At 47.1% G+C, this 18,821-nt stretch overlaps 1 protein-coding gene across 2 annotated transcripts in view; it reads left to right on the top strand.

Moving 5' to 3' along the window:
- The first annotated feature begins 488 nt into the window (after positions 1-488).
- Positions 489-18,821, top strand: part of NPR3 (natriuretic peptide receptor 3) — a 41,229-nt gene continuing 22,896 nt past the window's right edge. For both annotated transcript variants that reach the window (XM_049796015.1, XM_049796016.1), the window contains exons 1-3: positions 489-1,228; positions 5,872-5,994; positions 11,521-11,687. In XM_049796015.1, the coding sequence (XP_049651972.1) occupies positions 502-1,228; positions 5,872-5,994; positions 11,521-11,687 (1,017 nt within the window). In that variant the 5' untranslated portion in view covers positions 489-501. The remainder of the gene's footprint in view (positions 1,229-5,871; positions 5,995-11,520; positions 11,688-18,821) is intronic.

Below are 18,821 nucleotides of genomic sequence, written 5' to 3' on the forward strand. Positions count from 1 at the left end.
TTTCGGCGGTCTCCACGCTCGCAGCTCGCCGGGGAGAGGTGTGCGGGCGCGGGGGGGGGGGGGGCCGCCGCCGGAGGGGGGCGGGCGGGGCGGGCGGGAGCGCCCGGTCCGGCTCCTCCCTGCGCACAAACCCGGCCGCGCCGCGCCGGGCGTGCGGAGAAGCCGCCGCCGCTCCCGCGCTACTTAAGCGGGGAGGGCGCAGCGCGGCAGCCCCGCGGGGGGATCCGGCGGGGGGGCGGGCGGGCGGGCGGGGGGGGAAGAAGAAGAGAGGCAAATAATTAACGACGACGACGACAACAATCTATAAGAGAACAAGAAAAGCGGGGCCGAGATGCTCCGTCCGTAACCCGCAGGCGGGGGCAGGTTGTGAATCCGCCAAACACCTGAGAAATAAAGCACGACCGAACAATTTCGAGGCGGGCGGGTGAAGGGGCGGGGAGCGGGGGGCGGCGGCGAAAAGTTTGCCGGAGCTCGGGCGTCTCGGGGGGGGGGGCGGGCGCGATGCCGCCCTGGCTGCTCGGCAGCCTCTGCTGCGTGCTGGCGGCGCGGGCGGCGCTGGGCGGCGGCCCCGCGGGCGCGGAGGCGGCGGCGGCGGCGGCGGCGGCGGAGGAGGAGGAGAAGCTGATCCGGGTGCTGGTGCTGCTGCCGCAGGACGACGCCTACCTCTTCTCGCTGGGGCGGGTGCGGCCGGCCATCGAGTACGCGGTGCGGAGCCTGCGGGAGAGCGGCGCCGGCTTGCCGCCCGGCTACGCCTTCCAGCTCACCTACGAGGACTCGGCGTGCGGCAACCGCGCCCTCTTCAGCCTGGTGGACATGGTGGCCCTGCAGCGCCGCCGCCCCGACCTGCTGCTGGGGCCCGTCTGCGAGTACGCGGCGGCGCCGGTGGCGCGGCTGGCGGCCCACTGGGACGTGCCCATGCTGTCGGCGGGGGCGCTGGCCGCCGGCTTCGGCGCCAAGGGCGGCGAGTACTCGCACCTCACCCGCGTCGCGCCCGCCTACGCCAAGATGGGCGAGATGCTGCTGGCCCTCTTCCGCCACCACCAGTGGAGCCGGGCCACGCTGCTCTACAGCGACAGCAACCCCGAGCGCAGCTGCTACTTCGCCATGGAGGGCGTCCATGTGGTCTTCCAGGAGGAGGCCTTCCACATGGCCGTGCACAGCTTCGACGAGAGCAGCCGACACCTCGACCTCGACGACGTCGTCCGCGCCCTCCAGACCGGCGAGAGGGGTGAGTGGCGGCGGGGCGCCCGCCTCGGCTCCTCCGCGGTGTTCGGTGGCGGACGGGGCGGTGGGAGCGCCGGGGAGCGAAAGTCCTGCGGGAGGGAAGACTCGCGTCCCGTCCCGTCCCGTCCCGTCCGTCCCGTCCCTGCCCAGCTCGCTGAGGGTGCTGTGCCGGCATCCCCGGGCCAGGCGTTCCCCCGACAGAGGGGGGACCAGCTGCCCTGGGCGAAATCTGTGCCCGCAGAAGTTCCTCAGAGTTTTTGGCTCGCCCTCGGGGACCGCGCCGGGAGGGTTTTGCGTGGCATGATGGTAAGAAATCGGCTTTCTGCCAGCGGTCTGGGTTGCCCCAAATCGCCCGCATCTGCGGAGCAGCAAATCTGTTGCTTATTCGCTGAGGTCTTTGCAGTGACTCTCTGTAAGTAAGTTCAAAGTCAAAGCAAAGATGTTTTCTTCTCACCCTGCTGTGTCTTGCCACGGGGACCCTTTTCCCCGCTCCTGCCGTTGGAAGCCCCCTCGAGTGCCTCATAAATAACAAATGCATTTAGGGGAAGCGGTCATTTTGGGGGATGTGTGGATGCGAAACCCGTGAGTGCGCGCAGTAATATTGCCACCAACTGTTAGCAAAACACCGTGGAGATAAATGGCTTGTAAAACATCTTGGAAAGTCACCCCTGGGCTGGATGAACTGGCTTTGCATCATGAAGTAGTAAAACGCTCAGAGTGCTTTGGGATGTGGAAACTTGTAGTTAGATGTGTTTTAAAGTGAGATCTCGCTGAGCAACATGTGGATACGTGGGCTTACCAAAAAGGCATTTTCTGTTAGAGGCTTTTGCCAGCCATAGGCTTCCCCAGTAAGGGACTGCAAGAGAAGAAAAGGTGTATTCCAGAAGTGGACCGCAGGATCAAGTTAAGGAAAGTCCCCTTAGCTGTTTTCCGAAAGAGGCGTAGATGTACAAAGTGCTTTGTAAAATTGTTACATCCCTGTTTGTAGAACGTTAAAAGAGCATCAAAATGGGACTGATAAAGATCATGCCGTGCGTGACTGGCACAACTGGTGTAATGGTGCCGTGGGCTGGAGACGGAGCAGCCTTGCACTGCTGATGTTGCTACGCTGCTGTGAAGTCCTTAATGTGTGCAGGAGCGTGTGTGAGATAACTGAGGTCTAATAGCATACTGCTGTTTAATTCTCTATTCACTGAAGCAGGTGCTTAAAACAAAGCTTTCCTAGTAAGTGCCATTCAGGGAAATATACTGAATGGAGAGAAAGAAATGTGTAAGTGCTAGAGCAAACCACTATGTGGGGAAAGATGCTTTTCTTTTTTAATCAGTGAAACTTTCCGGGGGGGGATGGGGGGGCGGTTCAGCTTTCCAGATGCTAAGAGCGTAACAGCATGCTTACAGCAGGAAAAGGCGAGTGTTCACCCTTAGCCATAGGGAGCTATGGCTAAGCTGTGGGAATGTGACTGACGGCTAAAGACAACCCTGCTCTTCAGACCATGCTGACAGTCAGGGAAGAGAGGCTTGCTTTCAGCCTGAGCTTAAATGCTTTGCTGAGCTGAGACCTTTGTTCTTGCATGATTCTGTAACTTGCAAATGACTGAACAAAAGCAGCCCGCTGTCTCACTTCTTTCCCTGCCTTGTGCCCTGTGGGGTCCCTCCCTCTGTCTCACCTCTTCGTTTGTCCTCTGGCTCATGCCGCTACTGTGAAATGCAGCAAGTGGGGCCCTTCAGTTTCCACTTGTGCCTTTCTGACTTCAAAGTCTGACCGCAGGACTTGCCTGGCACGTTCACTGGGGCCCAAGGGGTGGTCCTGCTGCTTATGGCATCTTTCAGGTTGTCACAGTATTTTAAAAGTCATATATCATGTGAAGGATGCACCGTGTGCCTTAGCTGACCAGATGAGGTCTCCGTTTCTCCTGAGGACTCCTTGGAGGTCCCCCCAGTGGAGCAGCAGGGCTTGTGGGTGACGTGGCACTGTCCAAACCACTTTCTAGAAATGTTTTTGGTTGGTTGGTTTGCTCACCTACTGTGACGCTGTCCTGGGCTCTGACCCTACACCTTCTCTGTCTCCAGAGATTGCTGCTGGTGTTGGCCCCACCCGAGTGGTTGGGCTTCCTTGAGCTGCCCGAGTGGGAGTGGGCTTTCAAGCAGATACAGAATACCTGCTTGAAACTCTCCCAGGGCTGAGAAAGAAGCTGCCCCACCAGTGGCCTGTGGGCAGCCGGGGCAGAGGCTGGCCCCGTGGGTTAGGTTGCTGCTGGCTGGGGGTGTGCACTGAGCTCTCGGGGGTTCGGGAGGCAGGGGTGCACTCAGCCATGCACCTGTGTTTGCCAGTGGCTGCCTGGTCAGTCCTTGGAGCCACAACAAAATCATGGTAAAAAATATGATGATAAAAGTTAACCACTTGTCTTTAATGAATTTTGTTAGTAGTTCAAGCTCCCTTGTAGGCTCGGTTAGCCACTCTGCAGTCTTGATGCTACAGGCTCAGGTTTGCCATAATGGTTACAAACCCAGGACTGTGCTTAAATGCATTGTGCATAAGCATGCAGTCCAAGGGATGCACGTAGCAAAGGGAAAGCTTGCTCCTTTAACTGGAATTAAACTCTTAAGTATTTGCAGGATGAGTCAATAATCCTCGTCAATAAATTCAGAATATTAGTATTTAAATTACTGTGGTCTGTGTGTATGAAACTGGAGGGAGAAAATTTTGTACGTCTTTGCACTTACACATTTGTATGTACGCAATAGTAAGGTACAGATGCAGATTAAATACACATAATTTACGTTTCTGGAAGACATGCCCTTAGCTTATTTGCTTCAAAATTTTGAAATATGTAATCTTTGCTCTCCTGCTGGGTTAAAAACCACATCCAAATAGTTAATATTACTTCCCTTACATTCCTTTAGAGGCTTACAAAATATGATTTAATGTATTTTAAAGTAGGGTTTTTTCCCCCACTCTCTTTGTTATTCCTTTTGCTCAAGGTCTTTTACTGGTGTTGTGGGAATCTCTTTGATTCCATGTACAGATTACGGTTTTATGATAGATGTGAATTATAAAGGCGAAGTCAAGGGAGAATTGGGAGGGCAGCAAGGAAACATTTCAAAAGGAAATCTCTCACCTATACTGAAATTAGGAACAGTGAGACAAATTCGTTCCTGATGTGCATCTGGAAAAGATTTGATCCAAATTTTATTGTAAGAAAATTTTTTTTCTTCTTCTTTTCCTTCATGCTAATATACTTCACAATGGTCATGAAATATGTCTTGCTCTGTTGCTCTGGAAATTATTATATTACTCTGCTATAATCAGTAGGATAGAGCTATGCATGGTATAACTCTCCTGAAGCGTGGGGATGTACCGAACGTGACTCACCCCAGTGGCACATCTGGAGCTTTATGCCTGCGATGGCATCCAACCAGAAACGCGATGGGAGAAGATTCATTGTGTGCGAAAAGATTTGGCCTGTTTGGCCTTTTCATTTCTTATAATAGCAAACACTTCTACCCAGAAAAGCCGAATGTGGTTTTGATTCAGTTTTATTGTTGGGGTGAAAATATTTGCGTACATTATTGTAGCTTTTGAGCCTGGCCATGCGTGACGGCGTTCTTGGAAACGTGCGTGCAGTTGGTTTCGAATCATCGTCCCAACAGGATCTCTTACGACTTTGCTGTAGGATATAGCCCTGAAGCACGCACTGGTACAATACTTTGCTGCTCCCTCTCATGTCAGTAGCTTCATACCCACAGTCTTGTGAACCTATATAAAAGTTTATAGTGTAATGTTCTCAGTGTGGGAGGTGTCTCCCTGTTGCCGAAGACCCTGCCTGAGTTTCTTCTTTCCCTTTGCAGAGGGAAGGGGTAGCAAGGGGAGTAGTTCCTCCTGTCCAGCAGGTTGGGGAAGAGACTGTGGGTCCTGGTGCCCACACGGAGTACACCTGCGGGCTTGTGAGTCCTCTTGCAGCAGCAGAGCCCCTGCTTAGCTCTTGGTCTGTGATAAATGAGTTTAATCTTGTAACTGTCTTTAATCTTCACACTCAGAAAGTGGCACTTGCTTTTCCCATTTCTGAGCATTAAGTGTCCCATCAAAGGTCGTTGCCTAGGCTTATTGTATATTCTCTGGAGAGAAGGTCAGGTTCTGGAAAGATTGATACCATTGGCCCTAGACAGCTGCAGAGATGCTGCTCTCCATTAACTGTAGAGAGGCACCAAACTGTTCAATGGTATGGAAATTAAAATGGCAATGTCATTCTATCATCTTACTTCTTCATCTTCAGATTGTCTTATGTCCACTTAGAAGTAACAGCAGAGGCTTATGGTTGCCATCAACTCTACGAATATACGCAGCTAAAGAAACCTGGAGCTTGAACTTATCACATGTTGCAGGGGTGGAAAAAGCTAGATCACACACAGGTTTTATTTCAGTATTTTGAGAGGAGACAAGGGAGGAGGAAGCCTTGCTGTGTTTGGTACCTGTCTTCTGTCAGCTGTTTGGGAAATCAGCTTTGTTTGCCATCTGCGTTGTCAAGTTTGTTGCAATGCTGGGAGGACAGCTGGGGTCACTGTCTCTGGCAGCATTCATGCTTAACAGGCTGTTCCCTGAAGTTCTTGAACTGCTTCTTATCTGTGTTTTTAATTTTCTTCCACTAGTTGTAATCATGTGTGCCAGCGGTGACACAATCAGGAACATCATGTTGGCTGCTCATCGGCAAGGAATGACCAACGGGGACTACGCTTTCTTCAATATTGAACTCTTCAACAGCTCATCATATGGTAATGTTTTTCCTGCCCAAGTGTGTTGCAAAGTCTTCTGTAAGCCTGGTAATATTTTGAGATTTGTTAGCCTCAAAATATGCAGCACTGAGTCCCAGAATACACCCCTGTCTCTCCCCATCGTTGCTGTTATCTTCCACTTGGGCCACTGCGGGAAATAAAATGGGCCTTGTGGCTATAGTTGCCCCTGGGTGGACCACAAGATGCCAAATACACTGTAGGCATTGCTTATTTATTTATTTGTAGGGTCACAGAAGCAGCACCAGACGGAGGCATTGGTTATAGCAGCCAGGTGTGGGTACCCCACGCTGCGGTGTGCCTGCTCAGCTCTGCGTGGCTTGCACCATCCCCAGCCTTGGGACTGCCAAATATCAGGGCAGGGGTATTCCTGGCTGCCCTGTGGCCTGCCGTCTGTGCAGGTGGCTGGAAGGAGGCACTAGCAATCGCCAGGGCTGTGGGCAGCTGCAGGGCCTGGGTCTCCAGAAGTTGTCTCTGTGCTGGGGGATCCACACATCTAATTTGCATCAGCTTTTGATCAGAAACTGCACCTGCAAAAATACTCAGCAGTGTTGTGTTGAAGGGAGAGCACTGGATGGGACACAGACAGTCCAGATTTACTGGAGTGGGGCAGATAAAAGGATCAGAACTGTCAAATTAAAACATGACTTTAAAATGTAAATTAAATACGTTTGCTTTTTGAAATATAACTACCTTCAGTTACATTTGATATTATGGCAGAGCATGGCAAGGACTAAATCTGCTCTCAGCTGCTACAGCTGTCTCGGTTAAATTTAAAGTCATACTGGAGCAACGTGTTTGCTGAGTTTTAAACATCTTCAGATGGCTGAAACAGAGGCAAGTTCATGCCTGGGAACTAGGTTTTGTTGAAGTGTCAATGTGGCTTTTGAAAGGAGCAGCCTCTTTTGCAGGTGCAGAGAAAATAATTTCCCCCCTGCAGGCTGCCTTAACTAACCCAGCACAATAACAAATTCATTGCAAATTGAAAACCAAGTGGGAGCTGAGAAAGAGGGAAAACTTGCGGGGTTTTTTCTTTCTTTCAAATCTCAAAAAGCTGACCAACAGGAACAACTGAATTCAAAAAAGGATGATGTATTTTGTTTAATAAATCAGTTAATTGTAAGTTATATTCTTTTGCATAAGCTTTTTTGTTACCTGTCTACCACCTCTGAGATTATTTCACAGTAAACAGTGCTGTTTGTTAAAAAGCTCTATAATGAATATATGTAGCTGTTTAAATTCAGAGATACAGATACATACAGAAGTACAGATACTGCTACATGTATCATCTAGGTTAGCTAAAGGAGTGCCAAGTTGTGCCAGGTAATAAGGAAATCTCTTAAGTAACTAAAAGATAAAGTTGCAGAACAACATCAAAGCCAATGGTTCGAATCAAGGTGTTCTTTTTGTTGAGTTGAATTTGGAGTGACTTTATCCCTTGTGGTGTAAGCAAAACCATTTGGCATTGAAGCCTTAATCAGGACCAGAGCAAAAAGCTCAAGTATCAGCAGTCACAAAACCCTGAAGTTTTGGCCCTTCTGTAGACCCCAGGAGCTTTGCAGGTTTGACTTTACTAGAAACCACCGATCAAATAACCCCTCTGGCTGCTGGTGGTGGCTCATTACCCCTGCACTACTGCTGCATCTCATCTTGCAGAGTAGAAGTGCATCAGAAGTGATTCATCTGGCCATAGGTACATGTCTGTGTGTGAGCTTTGCTCCCTTTGGAGTCACAGGAGAGAAGTAGGTGCCTCTGGACAGCAATTCCCCTCATCCTTAGGTGTATGCAGTGGCTCAGATGACTCATCCCCTAGAACTGATGGATGGTTTCCTTGCCTTGGCTGAAGTGAGCGCAGGGTGACTACCTGGGAAGTGCTGAAGCTGGCTGGGACAGATAGTACCCAAAGTTCTCCTTGAGCAGAGGATGCTCACGTAGGAGCTGCGGCTGCAGGAGGTCGGCTGCTGCATTTTGGAATGGTTTTGCTTTCCAGGGTGATATTTGCTAGGAGGTAGCGGTGGTTGCAGGAGGCAGCGTTGCAATCCCCAGGCTCAGCACCCTGCCCCAGGAGACGGCACTTGGTTCAGCCGTGTACAGGGCAGCGCTGTGCCATCCTGGCGTGGGACCTCCACGCGGCACGGTGATGGGGGCAATACCCATTTGCCCCACAGTCGTATGGGAGCCTCAGCACCATCCTGCTTTGCATCACAGGTAGTCCAGTCTTCTTGTAGCTTTTCCAAGGGATGAATGAAAACTATCTTGTCTTCTGTCGTAGTGTAGTTAGAATGCAGCATTTTCTGACATTTCTAAGTAATAATCCTTTTAAACCAATTTGCATGGGAAACACATCCACAAAGAAACGGAAAGAGTGAAATGACTGTGCATCAGAAGCTGACTTTTGTGCAGATGGTCATCACATGTGGAAAGCAAGCATAAAAGAGAAATGTAGAGAGATTCCCCCAAAATTCCATGTTGCCGGTACCTGGAGATACTACATTTTGTACCTTACAAAAGGTACAAAATCTAAGAGTGGGTGCGATTGGCAAATTGGCACTTTGCCTTTAAGTTCAGATGGCCATATTGCAGTTTGTTGTTGCCCTCTGTTCTGAATATTTTTAATTTTTCAGAAGAACAGGGATATTAAATGCCAAGGCTGCAATTGCACATAAAGTACTGTGGCAAGATGACCTCCTGCAAAATAATCCATGAAGGAATTTAAATATGTAGATTATTCTAGGAACGCTGTTATGCAAGTGTACCTTCCCTGCTCCCAGTGTGAGGATTTTTAAAAACAAATATGTATAGTGTCCAGGACAGAAACTTATTCACATTCTACAAGTGCTATCACTGGGGTTTTTTTTTGTCTGTAATCTCATTCTTTTTAGCCATCTGAATTTGCAAATGCAAGGCTATAGCAAAGCTCTCCATGCTGTAGTCTATGACGTACTTCTTGAATATCCCTCTTGAATTTTCCTCTGAAATGCAGCTACCCAGCTGGGGCAGAGGCTTTTCAGCCTCCAGGCTCCGGCAGGGCTTGTACCCTCTTGTGGGGAAGCTAGCAAGACATGCTACCTTACAATTGCCAGATGTGTATTTCTTTCTTTTCAAAAGCAGTGACAAGGACAGGGTGCAGTGAAGGGAAGAGTGCCATCTCTGAGGGCAAAACCAGATGGTGGGTTGTTAGTTGCTTGCCAGTGTTTCCATCGGGTCTGATGGCGTAAGTAATCAGGGTCCTGTCGTAAGTAATTTTCACTAGTTCAACTTTGTATTGGGAAATAAATCCCTAAACCAAGGCAGATGTACCTAGAGCTTCTTCCTAAGAGAATGAAATCACTTCCAAAAAAAAAAAAGAAATTAAGAATTGGTAAGGTTCGTGGAATTTACAAAGATTACAGTCCTAGCTGGTGCTGAACCGTGGTAAATAAGGCTTTCCTGGGGTGGAAAAGAGAGGCAAAAGGGCTCAGGTGGTCCTGTGCCTCTCGCCCTGTGCTGGGCCTGACAGGAGCTGCCCCAGAGCCAAAAGCAGCAGGAGAAAAGCCTTGTCCTCTGGAGAAATGCAGGTTCTTTCTTCTTCCCCTGCACTCTCTGAGGAAGCAGAGAAATTCTCCAATTACATTTATTGTCAAAAATACAAGGGGGAAAAAAAAAAAAAAAGTTGCAGCAGCAGTGCCGGGCTACTGGGAGGACAAAATACAAGCTCTGTATTCACTTGCCTCGGGGGGACTGAGGTTGTCCATGAATTTGCTCTTGCAGGCATGTGATACAGCTGGCAGTGCTGTGCAAGAAGCACCATGGGTTTGAAGCCTGGACTCCATCTCCGTTAACATCTCCCCTCCCAAACCACTTGCTTCTCTTGGTCCAAATGACACCATGGTCCTCGACCCAAGCAAAGCAGCCACATCATCTCTCATTTCAGGGTCCCGTGTGCCTCCAGGTTGCCCTTGGGAGCTTAGCGTTAGTCTTCAGCTTGGCTTATTTAGCTCTGCTGGGGTTTGTTGCTGTTGTTCAAAAAATAAAATGACTGTCTAGCTTTTCATTATTTGTAAGCATTTAAAGGCACACTGCTTAGGGCTACCACTGTTCCCTCTAGGCCTCTTATTTATCATTTATGTAGAATAGCACAAAACCTGGTCCAGGGCAATGTGAACCTTTTCACTGACGTGAAGCTTTGGATCAGGGTCTCAGGACCTGCTAAGGTCAGGCCCTGTTAGGCAGAAGGGCTCCTCTGCTAATTAAACAGTCGTCTGTCCTGCTTTTTTAAAAATCTGGTTACTTTACTAGTGGTCTGAGTGTCATGGTTTAACCCCAGTCAGCAACTGAGCACTGCACAGCCACTCACTCACTCCCTCCTCCCCTTTGGGATGGGGGAGAGAGAATCGGAAGGGTAAAGGAGAAAACTCGTGGGTTGAGATAGAGACCGTTTAATAGGTAAAGAGAAAGCTGAACATGTAAGCGAAGCAAAACCAGGAATTCACTCACCACTTCCCATGGGCAGGCAGGTGTTCAGCCATCTCCAGGAAAGCAGGGCTCCATCACACTTAACGGTGACTTGGAAAGACAAACGCCATCGCTCCAAACATCCCCCAATCCTTCTTCCCCCAGCTTTATATACTGAACATGACATCATATGGTCTGGAATACCCCTCTGGTCAGTTGGGGTCAGCTGTCCCAGCTGTGTCCCCTCCCAACTTCTCGTGCCCCCCCCCAGCCTGCTTGCTGGTGGGGTGGGGTGAGGAGCAGAAAAGGCCCTGACTGTGGGTAAGCACTGCTCAGCAGTAATGAAAACATCTTGGCATTACCAACACTGTTCTCATCACAAATCCAAAACATGCCCCGTACTAGCTACTGTGAAGAATATTTAACTCTACCCCAGCCAAAACCAGCACACTGAGTTAAATTGTTGCTGCGCTGTGACACAAAACGTGTAAATACAGCATAGGCGCAGGATCCCATTTTATTTCTATGTGTTTCTTTTCTGCTAAGAGCAGGGCTGGTCTGGCAGCCACTGCACACATGGTTTTCTCCTTGACTGTAGTGGGAGAGCTGTGGGAGAAGTAGCTGCACCATCTGCCTCCCATTCGGGGTGACGATCATACTATTGACTTTACTGATGCCTTTCTGACTGTCCAAGAGTGTTGCTGGTGGAGTGATGTCTAACAAAAACTTTGTGGTCAAATCCTCCCTCGCTTGTTCTAACTTAAATATCTCTGCGTTTGAGATCTGGCACGTGTTTTTTGCTCCAAGATGTCTTTTATGCTTAAGCTTCATCCCACCCTTTAAAAATAAGCAAGCACAGCATGGGAGTAAAGTTGTCCTTCTGTTTGCACATTTACTTCCCACGAGCCATTCCTCCCTTCCCAGTTTCCTGCACGTCATGGAGCAGGTTCAGTTCTCCCTTGTACTCTGCCATCTCCCCAAGGTGCAGGAGAGGGGAATTCTGGGTGGAAGAAGGATGGCAATCCTGTAATGCTACCTAATTTGGAGTTGGAAATATGCTTGCTTTTCCCTTAGGAAATGGCTCTTGGAGAAGAGGAGACAAACATGACCTTGAAGCCAAGAAGGCATACTCGTACCTCCAAACTGTCACTCTGCTGAGGACCGTGAAGCCTGAGTTTGAGAAGTTTTCCCTGGAGGTGAAAAGTTCTGTTCAGAAGCAAGGTCTGCATGAGGATGACTACGTAAGTACTTGATGACAGGCCTTAGGTCTTAGCATGCTCCTAATTAAAGCAAAAGTAGCAGTGAGACCTGATCAGGACAGAATCACCTGCGTTCAGTTGTAAAATCCCACTGTTGCCTGTATAATATCTTTTCTTTTTTTCCTTTTTTTTTTCCTTTTCTTTTTTTTTTCATGGATAATGCAAATAGTAAGAATAGACTTGATCTAGGTGCACTAGTTCTGTGCACCACCATCCATGACCAATTGTCCTGTGCTCATCCCCTTGTTCATCAGCAGGAAGGTTGTGAAAAGGCAGATTGCCAGGTCTCTCTCCCTTGCCCACCAATCACTTGTCTTTTTTTAACAGGCAAAGAACTATATTCTTTTTTGTTTTCTCCCAATAATTTTTTTTTGGTACAATAAGATCTCAGAAAGTTACACTCTCTGTATTGCATCTGATGAAGTTTTTCTTGATGTGAATGAGAGAAGTGGTTTCATTTCCCAACTAAGCATATTTAGGTTGTTGCTGTTGTGTATTTTAAACTGTCTAAAATATCAGTATAGTCCTTGTGAGTTGTTTTAAGCCTAGGAGAGTGCCACTGTCCTCCAGAGATGGATATGGGAAAGTATGTCTTCTTTTAATCTCTCCAAATGTAGGAGGAAGATGCCTCTGAAAATTGCTTTTGAGCTACTGCTAAGCCAGTTCGTTAGGCATTTTCGTAGAAAAGTCTTTTGTGAAAGCAAGAATGTATAGCACATACCTATAGGGATTTCTGCATGCTGATACAAGTACTTCCCAGACAGTCAGCCTTCCCCATGGTGGGGAATAAACTTTCCAAATACACTTATGAAGAAAAGAGGCTTGAAGAGAGTTTGGTCAGTGTTTAGCTGTAGGAAATGAGAGCTAGGAACTTATGCCTGAAACTCAAGAAAGCAATCCAAACCCCTCCTTTGCCAGCTCCCACTTAGGAGCTCCCACCTACCTCATCTGTTTGCTTTAAGCATTGTGTCCCTCACAGGTGGAGGCAGCATCTTCAGTGTGAAGCACAAGCTGACGAACTTGAATGTTGTGTTAATAAATGATCTTTTCTGCAGTTTATTGCATAACCTCAGCTGTCTTCAGAAAATTTACACTTCTTAGAACTTGAATATATTTTATTTAAATATTTTACTTAAAATTTGTTTGAATCACATCAGTGGCTTATATTTTTCCTGTGAAACCTTCAAAGTCTAGGCAGGCAGAAATAGTCTTTTGTGGTCATTCTTTGCCTTGGGTTAGTGGAGAAACTCCAACTGCCAACTTCAAAGTGCTGCTCGGTGAAGAACCTGCTAAATGAGTTTTGAAGAAGGCATGGGACTGTACTTTGTGCTGTTCCTCCCTTTTCCCTCTATGTGCCCTTTTGCAGGTGTCACTTAGCAAGCTATGTACATTGAACAGCACATCTGCTATGTGCTTTTGGTTGTGGTTGGTGAGAAATGTGATTTTGAATATTAAAGATCCAGTCCTCCACAGTTTTGTGGCTTTTGTAGTCTGGGCAGTGTGACATTTCCCCAGATTAGAAAAGTGTTAAACTGCCAAGACCTCAGGATGCTGTCTGTGGGTGGTTTGGAGGCAGGCAAGTGGATGCTTTGCTGTTCTTCAGAATGGGGACCCACTGCAAACCCTATGCAAGTTCAGCATTGATAGACGCTGGATAGATGCAAGCTGTTAGGGTCAAGCAGAAGTGGATCCATGAGACAGCAAATCCCCTCATGCCAGCGTGGGGGAAATTTTGCAGGCTAATGTGGTTGTTGGCAGTGCTCCTGGCTGTCCCAGGGCAGCTGCGTGGGTGCCTGGCTCCCTTCTGCCTTGTCCTTGCCCTTCTGCTGCCGGGCTCTGAGGGCTGTCTCTCCCCATATCCCATTCCCACCCGTGATCCAGAGCTTTTCATCTTGCTCCAGGTACTCCCTCACCCAAAAACATCAGCCTTTGCTAGGGCCAGGCAGGGGCTGCTGCTGCCTCTCCTGCTCCTCTCCCTTTCCCACCTGGCTTTCTGCACCCTTCCCAATCTCTTCTTGTGGGGGCAGAGGGACGACTTCTGATCTATGTACACCTACCACAGCTTCCTGCCATCTGAAGCATCAATCCTTGACTGACGGGAAGCTCGTGGTGGAGGCCACAGGGATCTGGGGCTCCCTGTGGAGGAGCTACACATCATGGCTATGGGGGAACGAGGTTTGGTTTCAAATGCTTAACTTAGATCTCAGCAGAGACTCTCCTACCTCCTTTCTCACAGCCTCATAACCCAATGGGAAAATACAACTTCTTTAAGAGTGGTAGCCTTGGGTTGAGCATAGCAAAAAACGTTAGCTGTGTAACTTCATTAACAGTGTGTGAATTTTAACTACCTGGTTTGATTTTTGTCATTTATGATGAATTTTACATTTCCCCACTTTGGACAGTGGGAAAGAGATGCTTTGTATTCCCTTAACTGATGGTCCTGCTGCTGTGTTCAGAGGAGAAACATTTTGGGGCAGCCTTCAGGCTTGAGAAAAAAATCCATTTTAAAAACTAATGGGGAAAAATAAAAAGCCAAACTGAGGGCCAGTTCCTTCCTCTCTGAAAGATATGTGGCTAGTGGGCACATCATTAATGGTGCTTCTTTTGGCAGCATGGGAAGAAAGTGGCAATTTTGGCCTAGGCACGCGCTGAGCAAGGCTGTGTCCTCCAAGGAAAGCTTGGGAGGGAGAGGTCCTTCAGCTGAGTCGGTGGGAAGTGACAGAGATGGATTTTTCTCTGCTGCATTCTGCTCCTGAAAACAAAAACTCTGGGGAAAGATAGTGGGTGGTAAAGTCCATCTCAAGTCCTATCCACGGGTGTTGAAATATAATCCTCATCCTTTTCTGCAGGCTGTGTCCCAAGAGGATGAACTCAGGGAGGTTTGGATTTGAAGCATTCAGTGTTTCTGCTTCTCTGTGTGGATTTTTCCAGTGTCATGGGAAAATGAGGCCCCGCGTCCATGGTCTAAATTATCTTGCAGTGACCCTAACTTAAACCAAAGTAGTTAGCGCTGCCATTTTGTCCTGGCCTCTTGCCAGCACTAATCCTAAAGGCGTTATTATCTACCAAAAAAAGACTATCATAAAAATGGAAAATAAGCAGATGACAGAAGGAAAGATAAGGAAGACAGAAAGGGCAAAGTCCTAAACCAGCAGCTGTCCAATTGCCAGATGGAGAACACATAGGGCTCTTAGAGGAGTAACAGGTTAAAAAGTGTTGGCTATCTTCATCTCCAACTCTGAAATCACACAGAAAAAAGAAAAATGTGTTCTGGATTCATCTTTCCCAGGTCAGAAATTGCTTTTGTTTCTTCATGGGCATTATGCTGTGGAAATGGAGAACGTGGAAGAACCTGCTCCTTGTGAGTGAGTGGGAAAGTGTGGAAAAGGCAATTTCTCTGACTTCTCCAGGAATCTCTCTTGTGAAGGAAGAAGCTTCCTTAAGCACCTTTTAACTAGACAGCATCGAGAATACGAGTGGCAGAGAGGTTCTGAGAATGCATCTTAGAAGTATTTAGGTAGGTAATAGTTGCACAGGATGCGGCTAAAAATGACAATGTTCCCTGTCTGCAATGTCCCATTGCAACATCCCATTGCAACAGCTGCCTGAGTCTGTTAGCAAATATTATTGGTTTGCTTGGTCACCACTTTCAGAGTCTGAAAGCAGTTACTGTCATGTTAATGTAACCCAAAGAACTGTGGGCTGAAGCATCAGATCTGCTCAGCCCTTGTTTCAGCATTCAATGGTGTCATGATTTGTTTCAAGAAACATCCTGTAGTTCTGTAGAAAGCCTAGCCATTTTATTTCATGCCTACCTGGAGACTGACTTCTCTGATAAAATAGCCAAAAAAGAGGAATTTTTTCAAAAATCCATTTGAATTTGGGGTTCAGGCATAAGGGTAGTAGAATCATTTTAATGCTATTACCCAAATTGTAGCTGTTTTCTCACTTCTTTAACGTTAATGCATTACCAAGACATTAACAGCAACATGTCCTGGTCTCTATAAACCCATTGATTCTTGGCTTAATTGCAAAATACAGGACAAGCTCTGCTTGCAGACCTATAGTCTAGGTAAGGCAGACAGCAATGGGAATTGCATGCATTTACTTGAAGGAAGAATTTGAAACTGTCTCTGAATTGGTGTGTGAATAACTCCCAACAGATACTCTAGTTAGAAATGTTTATGAGTAAGTAGTGTTTCAGTTGAAGTATATGCATATGCCATTTTTATTAAATAATGCCGAACACTTAATGAATTGGCAGTAGGCTGCAGTTTGAAAGCTCTTAATGCACCTTCTGTTCCTCACTCAGGCCTAGGATTCAATAAATGCTTTTTTTATGTCCAGCCCAGTATTCTGAGCTGGGATGATTTTACAGCCTGGGATATTTGCTCTTCTGAGGTTACAGACCACCCGTGGCTTGTTTTTACTTCTCATTTAAAAGCTGAAAATGTAACTAATTAAACAAATATTTCTGCTGTGTTAACTACATGACAGCATTGTTGCGAGGTGGATACTCACGCCGAAAATGAGCAGCAGGAGAAGCGAACTGGAGCTTGATTTGCCCGTAAAGTTTCTCAGTGAAAGAATGAGCTATGTGGATTAATTAGATCAGCGAGATGCTACTACCTATTAGAAAGGGCAAGTCTGTTTTATTTAACATTTTCAGCCCTCTGAAATGAGAAATGGTCCACATAAGAACAGCTGTTCAGGCTCCAACAGTTAACTACAAAAGCGACGTGGGAGGTAGCTGTGCTCATAAAGTTTATCATCTCATCCATAACATCCATGCCAGACTCTTCCCCATGTGTATTCCTTACGTCAGCTTTTTAATTAGGATTGTACACCAGCTAAGATAAGGACTGGGAGAAGTGAGCAATTCAGTCATGTCTCTGAGACGCTGAAAATGTAATGTATTCAGCGGTGTACATCCCACTTGTCTTTTTTCAGGCACAGGCAAGCAAGATTAATGACAGGCAGGCTTTTGTGTCTTTTCTGATTACACCAGGATGGGAGAGAGTTTTGGGGAGGTTTTTAGAAAAAAAAAACAACCAAACAACAAAACCCCAACCCTGCCAAGGAATAATTTGTTCAAATGAATAGGTCTATTCAGCTGCTGGAGTGCTTTGCTAATTGTGTTAGAAACAATGAAAGCAAACCACAAGCTGCTTTCAGCAGCCGGAAAAAATGCGTTCACATGCCAGCTTATTAACAAGATGAATTCTATTAGTAAAACATATTTAGGATTTTCATGACCAGCCCTTCACCCCTTGGAATTAATGAGTTTCTTCAATTTCTGTAAGAGCAGTGTTGAACTCTGGACTGCTAAATTTGGTGAATACAGCAGACACTTTTTTTTTGCTGAAGTTAATGCTTTCTCAGTGATACGAAAGGCTAGTGTCTTCCACGTTGGGGTCCTAGGCAAAACTACAGCGTGATAGTATGCTATTTGCCATTAACAGATGTCATAAAAGACAGTAAAAGAAAGAAATTCTTCTTCTCTCTTCCAGTGGGTTTCTATTTAGTTTTTCTAGCCTGTCTAAGCATATTTTTGAAGCTGTCTTAAACCATGGAGGAGATGGTCTAAAACTCTAGGTAGATCTGAAAATAGTAACATCTGAACTCTTTGGGAATGTAAAAGTTTAGAGTTGATCTTCATATATATGTTGTATATTTTCCATAGCCCCATGTTTTTACTTGGGTTTCACAGATATTCACATTCCACTTTACTAAACAGACACTCAGACATTTACGGGCAAGACACTCTCCCTTTGAAGTAGAAATACACCTTATTTTCCACTAATAAAGTGTGAAAAATATGTCTTCCAGCAAAGTTAATAACCTGTTTTTGTTTTTAATGCCTCTCCGTGCCATTTGCATTGCTAATGATCCAAAAGCTAATTTGTCCCATTGAGGTCTTGTTTTTATGTAAATTCGTAGGATTTTTGGTACTGGTATTAGGTGGTCCTCAGGTTTGGCTCGAAGATGTTTGAATGAAGGCAAGGAAAGACTGTATATCTGATTTTTGCACAAAACGACACTTTAAAAATGAAAGACCTTTGCTAACTGACTTTCTAGCAGCTAATACCTTGTTCCCTGAGGAGTTTACGAAAATAAGACTCAGTTGAAAGTTTTCTTTTTAACTGGAAAAACCCCTCAGCTCAGTAAAGCATGAAGCAGGAGTTTTGGGTGAGCCTCTCCCATGCCAGGGTGCTGTTGCAGCCAGCAGTAGGGTTCTGGGTGGGCAGCTGGAAGCTGTTTTCTTGTGGGAGCTGTTTGCTTGCCAGACGGCTGATGGGATGCTCCAGCCTCAGCGCTGCGGGTGCTGCGGAGGGTTCGCCTGTGCAGATAGCCTCACGCTGCAGTGACATGGACGGGGGTTAAGAGTTTAGTGTTTGAAATCTGGCTGAGCCAAACAGTTTAGTTGAAGAGTTTGATTAGGAGGGTGGCAGGGGTTCGGATGAAGGAGGCAGGTTTTGTTTTCTTCGGGCACATAAAGGAAGGACAGTCCTTCAAAGCCAGAAATGCATATTCCTTGCTTGAGAGCTCCAGGGCAGGGGAGGTGTTGCCTCCACAGGGGCAGATCCCGCACTGAGGTGGTTCAGGGAAGCTTTCCTGTACTTGTTTGAGCTGTTGATATGGTGAAAGTGATCCTGCATGACAGCAGAGTGAGGTTTAACTTTATGACATTCCGGTGACAAGTCTTCCTGAAAGAGCAGCATAGGTAGCAATCTGTAACACCTCAACTCTGTGGTCTCTTGCTACGTTGGCACATTCATTTGTTCTGGTTGAGTGCTGGGAGGTTAAGCAACCTGAACGTAGCTCTGAGAAAGCCTCACTCGCCAGAGGGACAGGTCTTTTAACAGGAGGGCACGCCGGCCCCGTGGGTGTCAGGTCACCCAGGTGTGTGAGTGCTGGCGGAGCAAAGGCAGGCAGCAGCCGCACTGGGGTGAGCTCTGCCGAGAGACGGTCAGTGCACTGTGCTGCCAGCTCTGATTTTTCTTCAGTGGATGTTTAGCAATTCCTCTAACATGGAGGGGTTAATGTAGTCGGCCTGTGAGGATGGGCTGTGTGAATAAAGGCATCGGTGTTCTTGTGTATGCAAGGAGCCATAGG

The sequence above is a fragment of the Accipiter gentilis genome, chromosome Z (genome assembly GCF_929443795.1).
Source record: "Accipiter gentilis chromosome Z, bAccGen1.1, whole genome shotgun sequence".
Taxonomy (NCBI): domain Eukaryota; kingdom Metazoa; phylum Chordata; class Aves; order Accipitriformes; family Accipitridae; genus Astur; species Astur gentilis.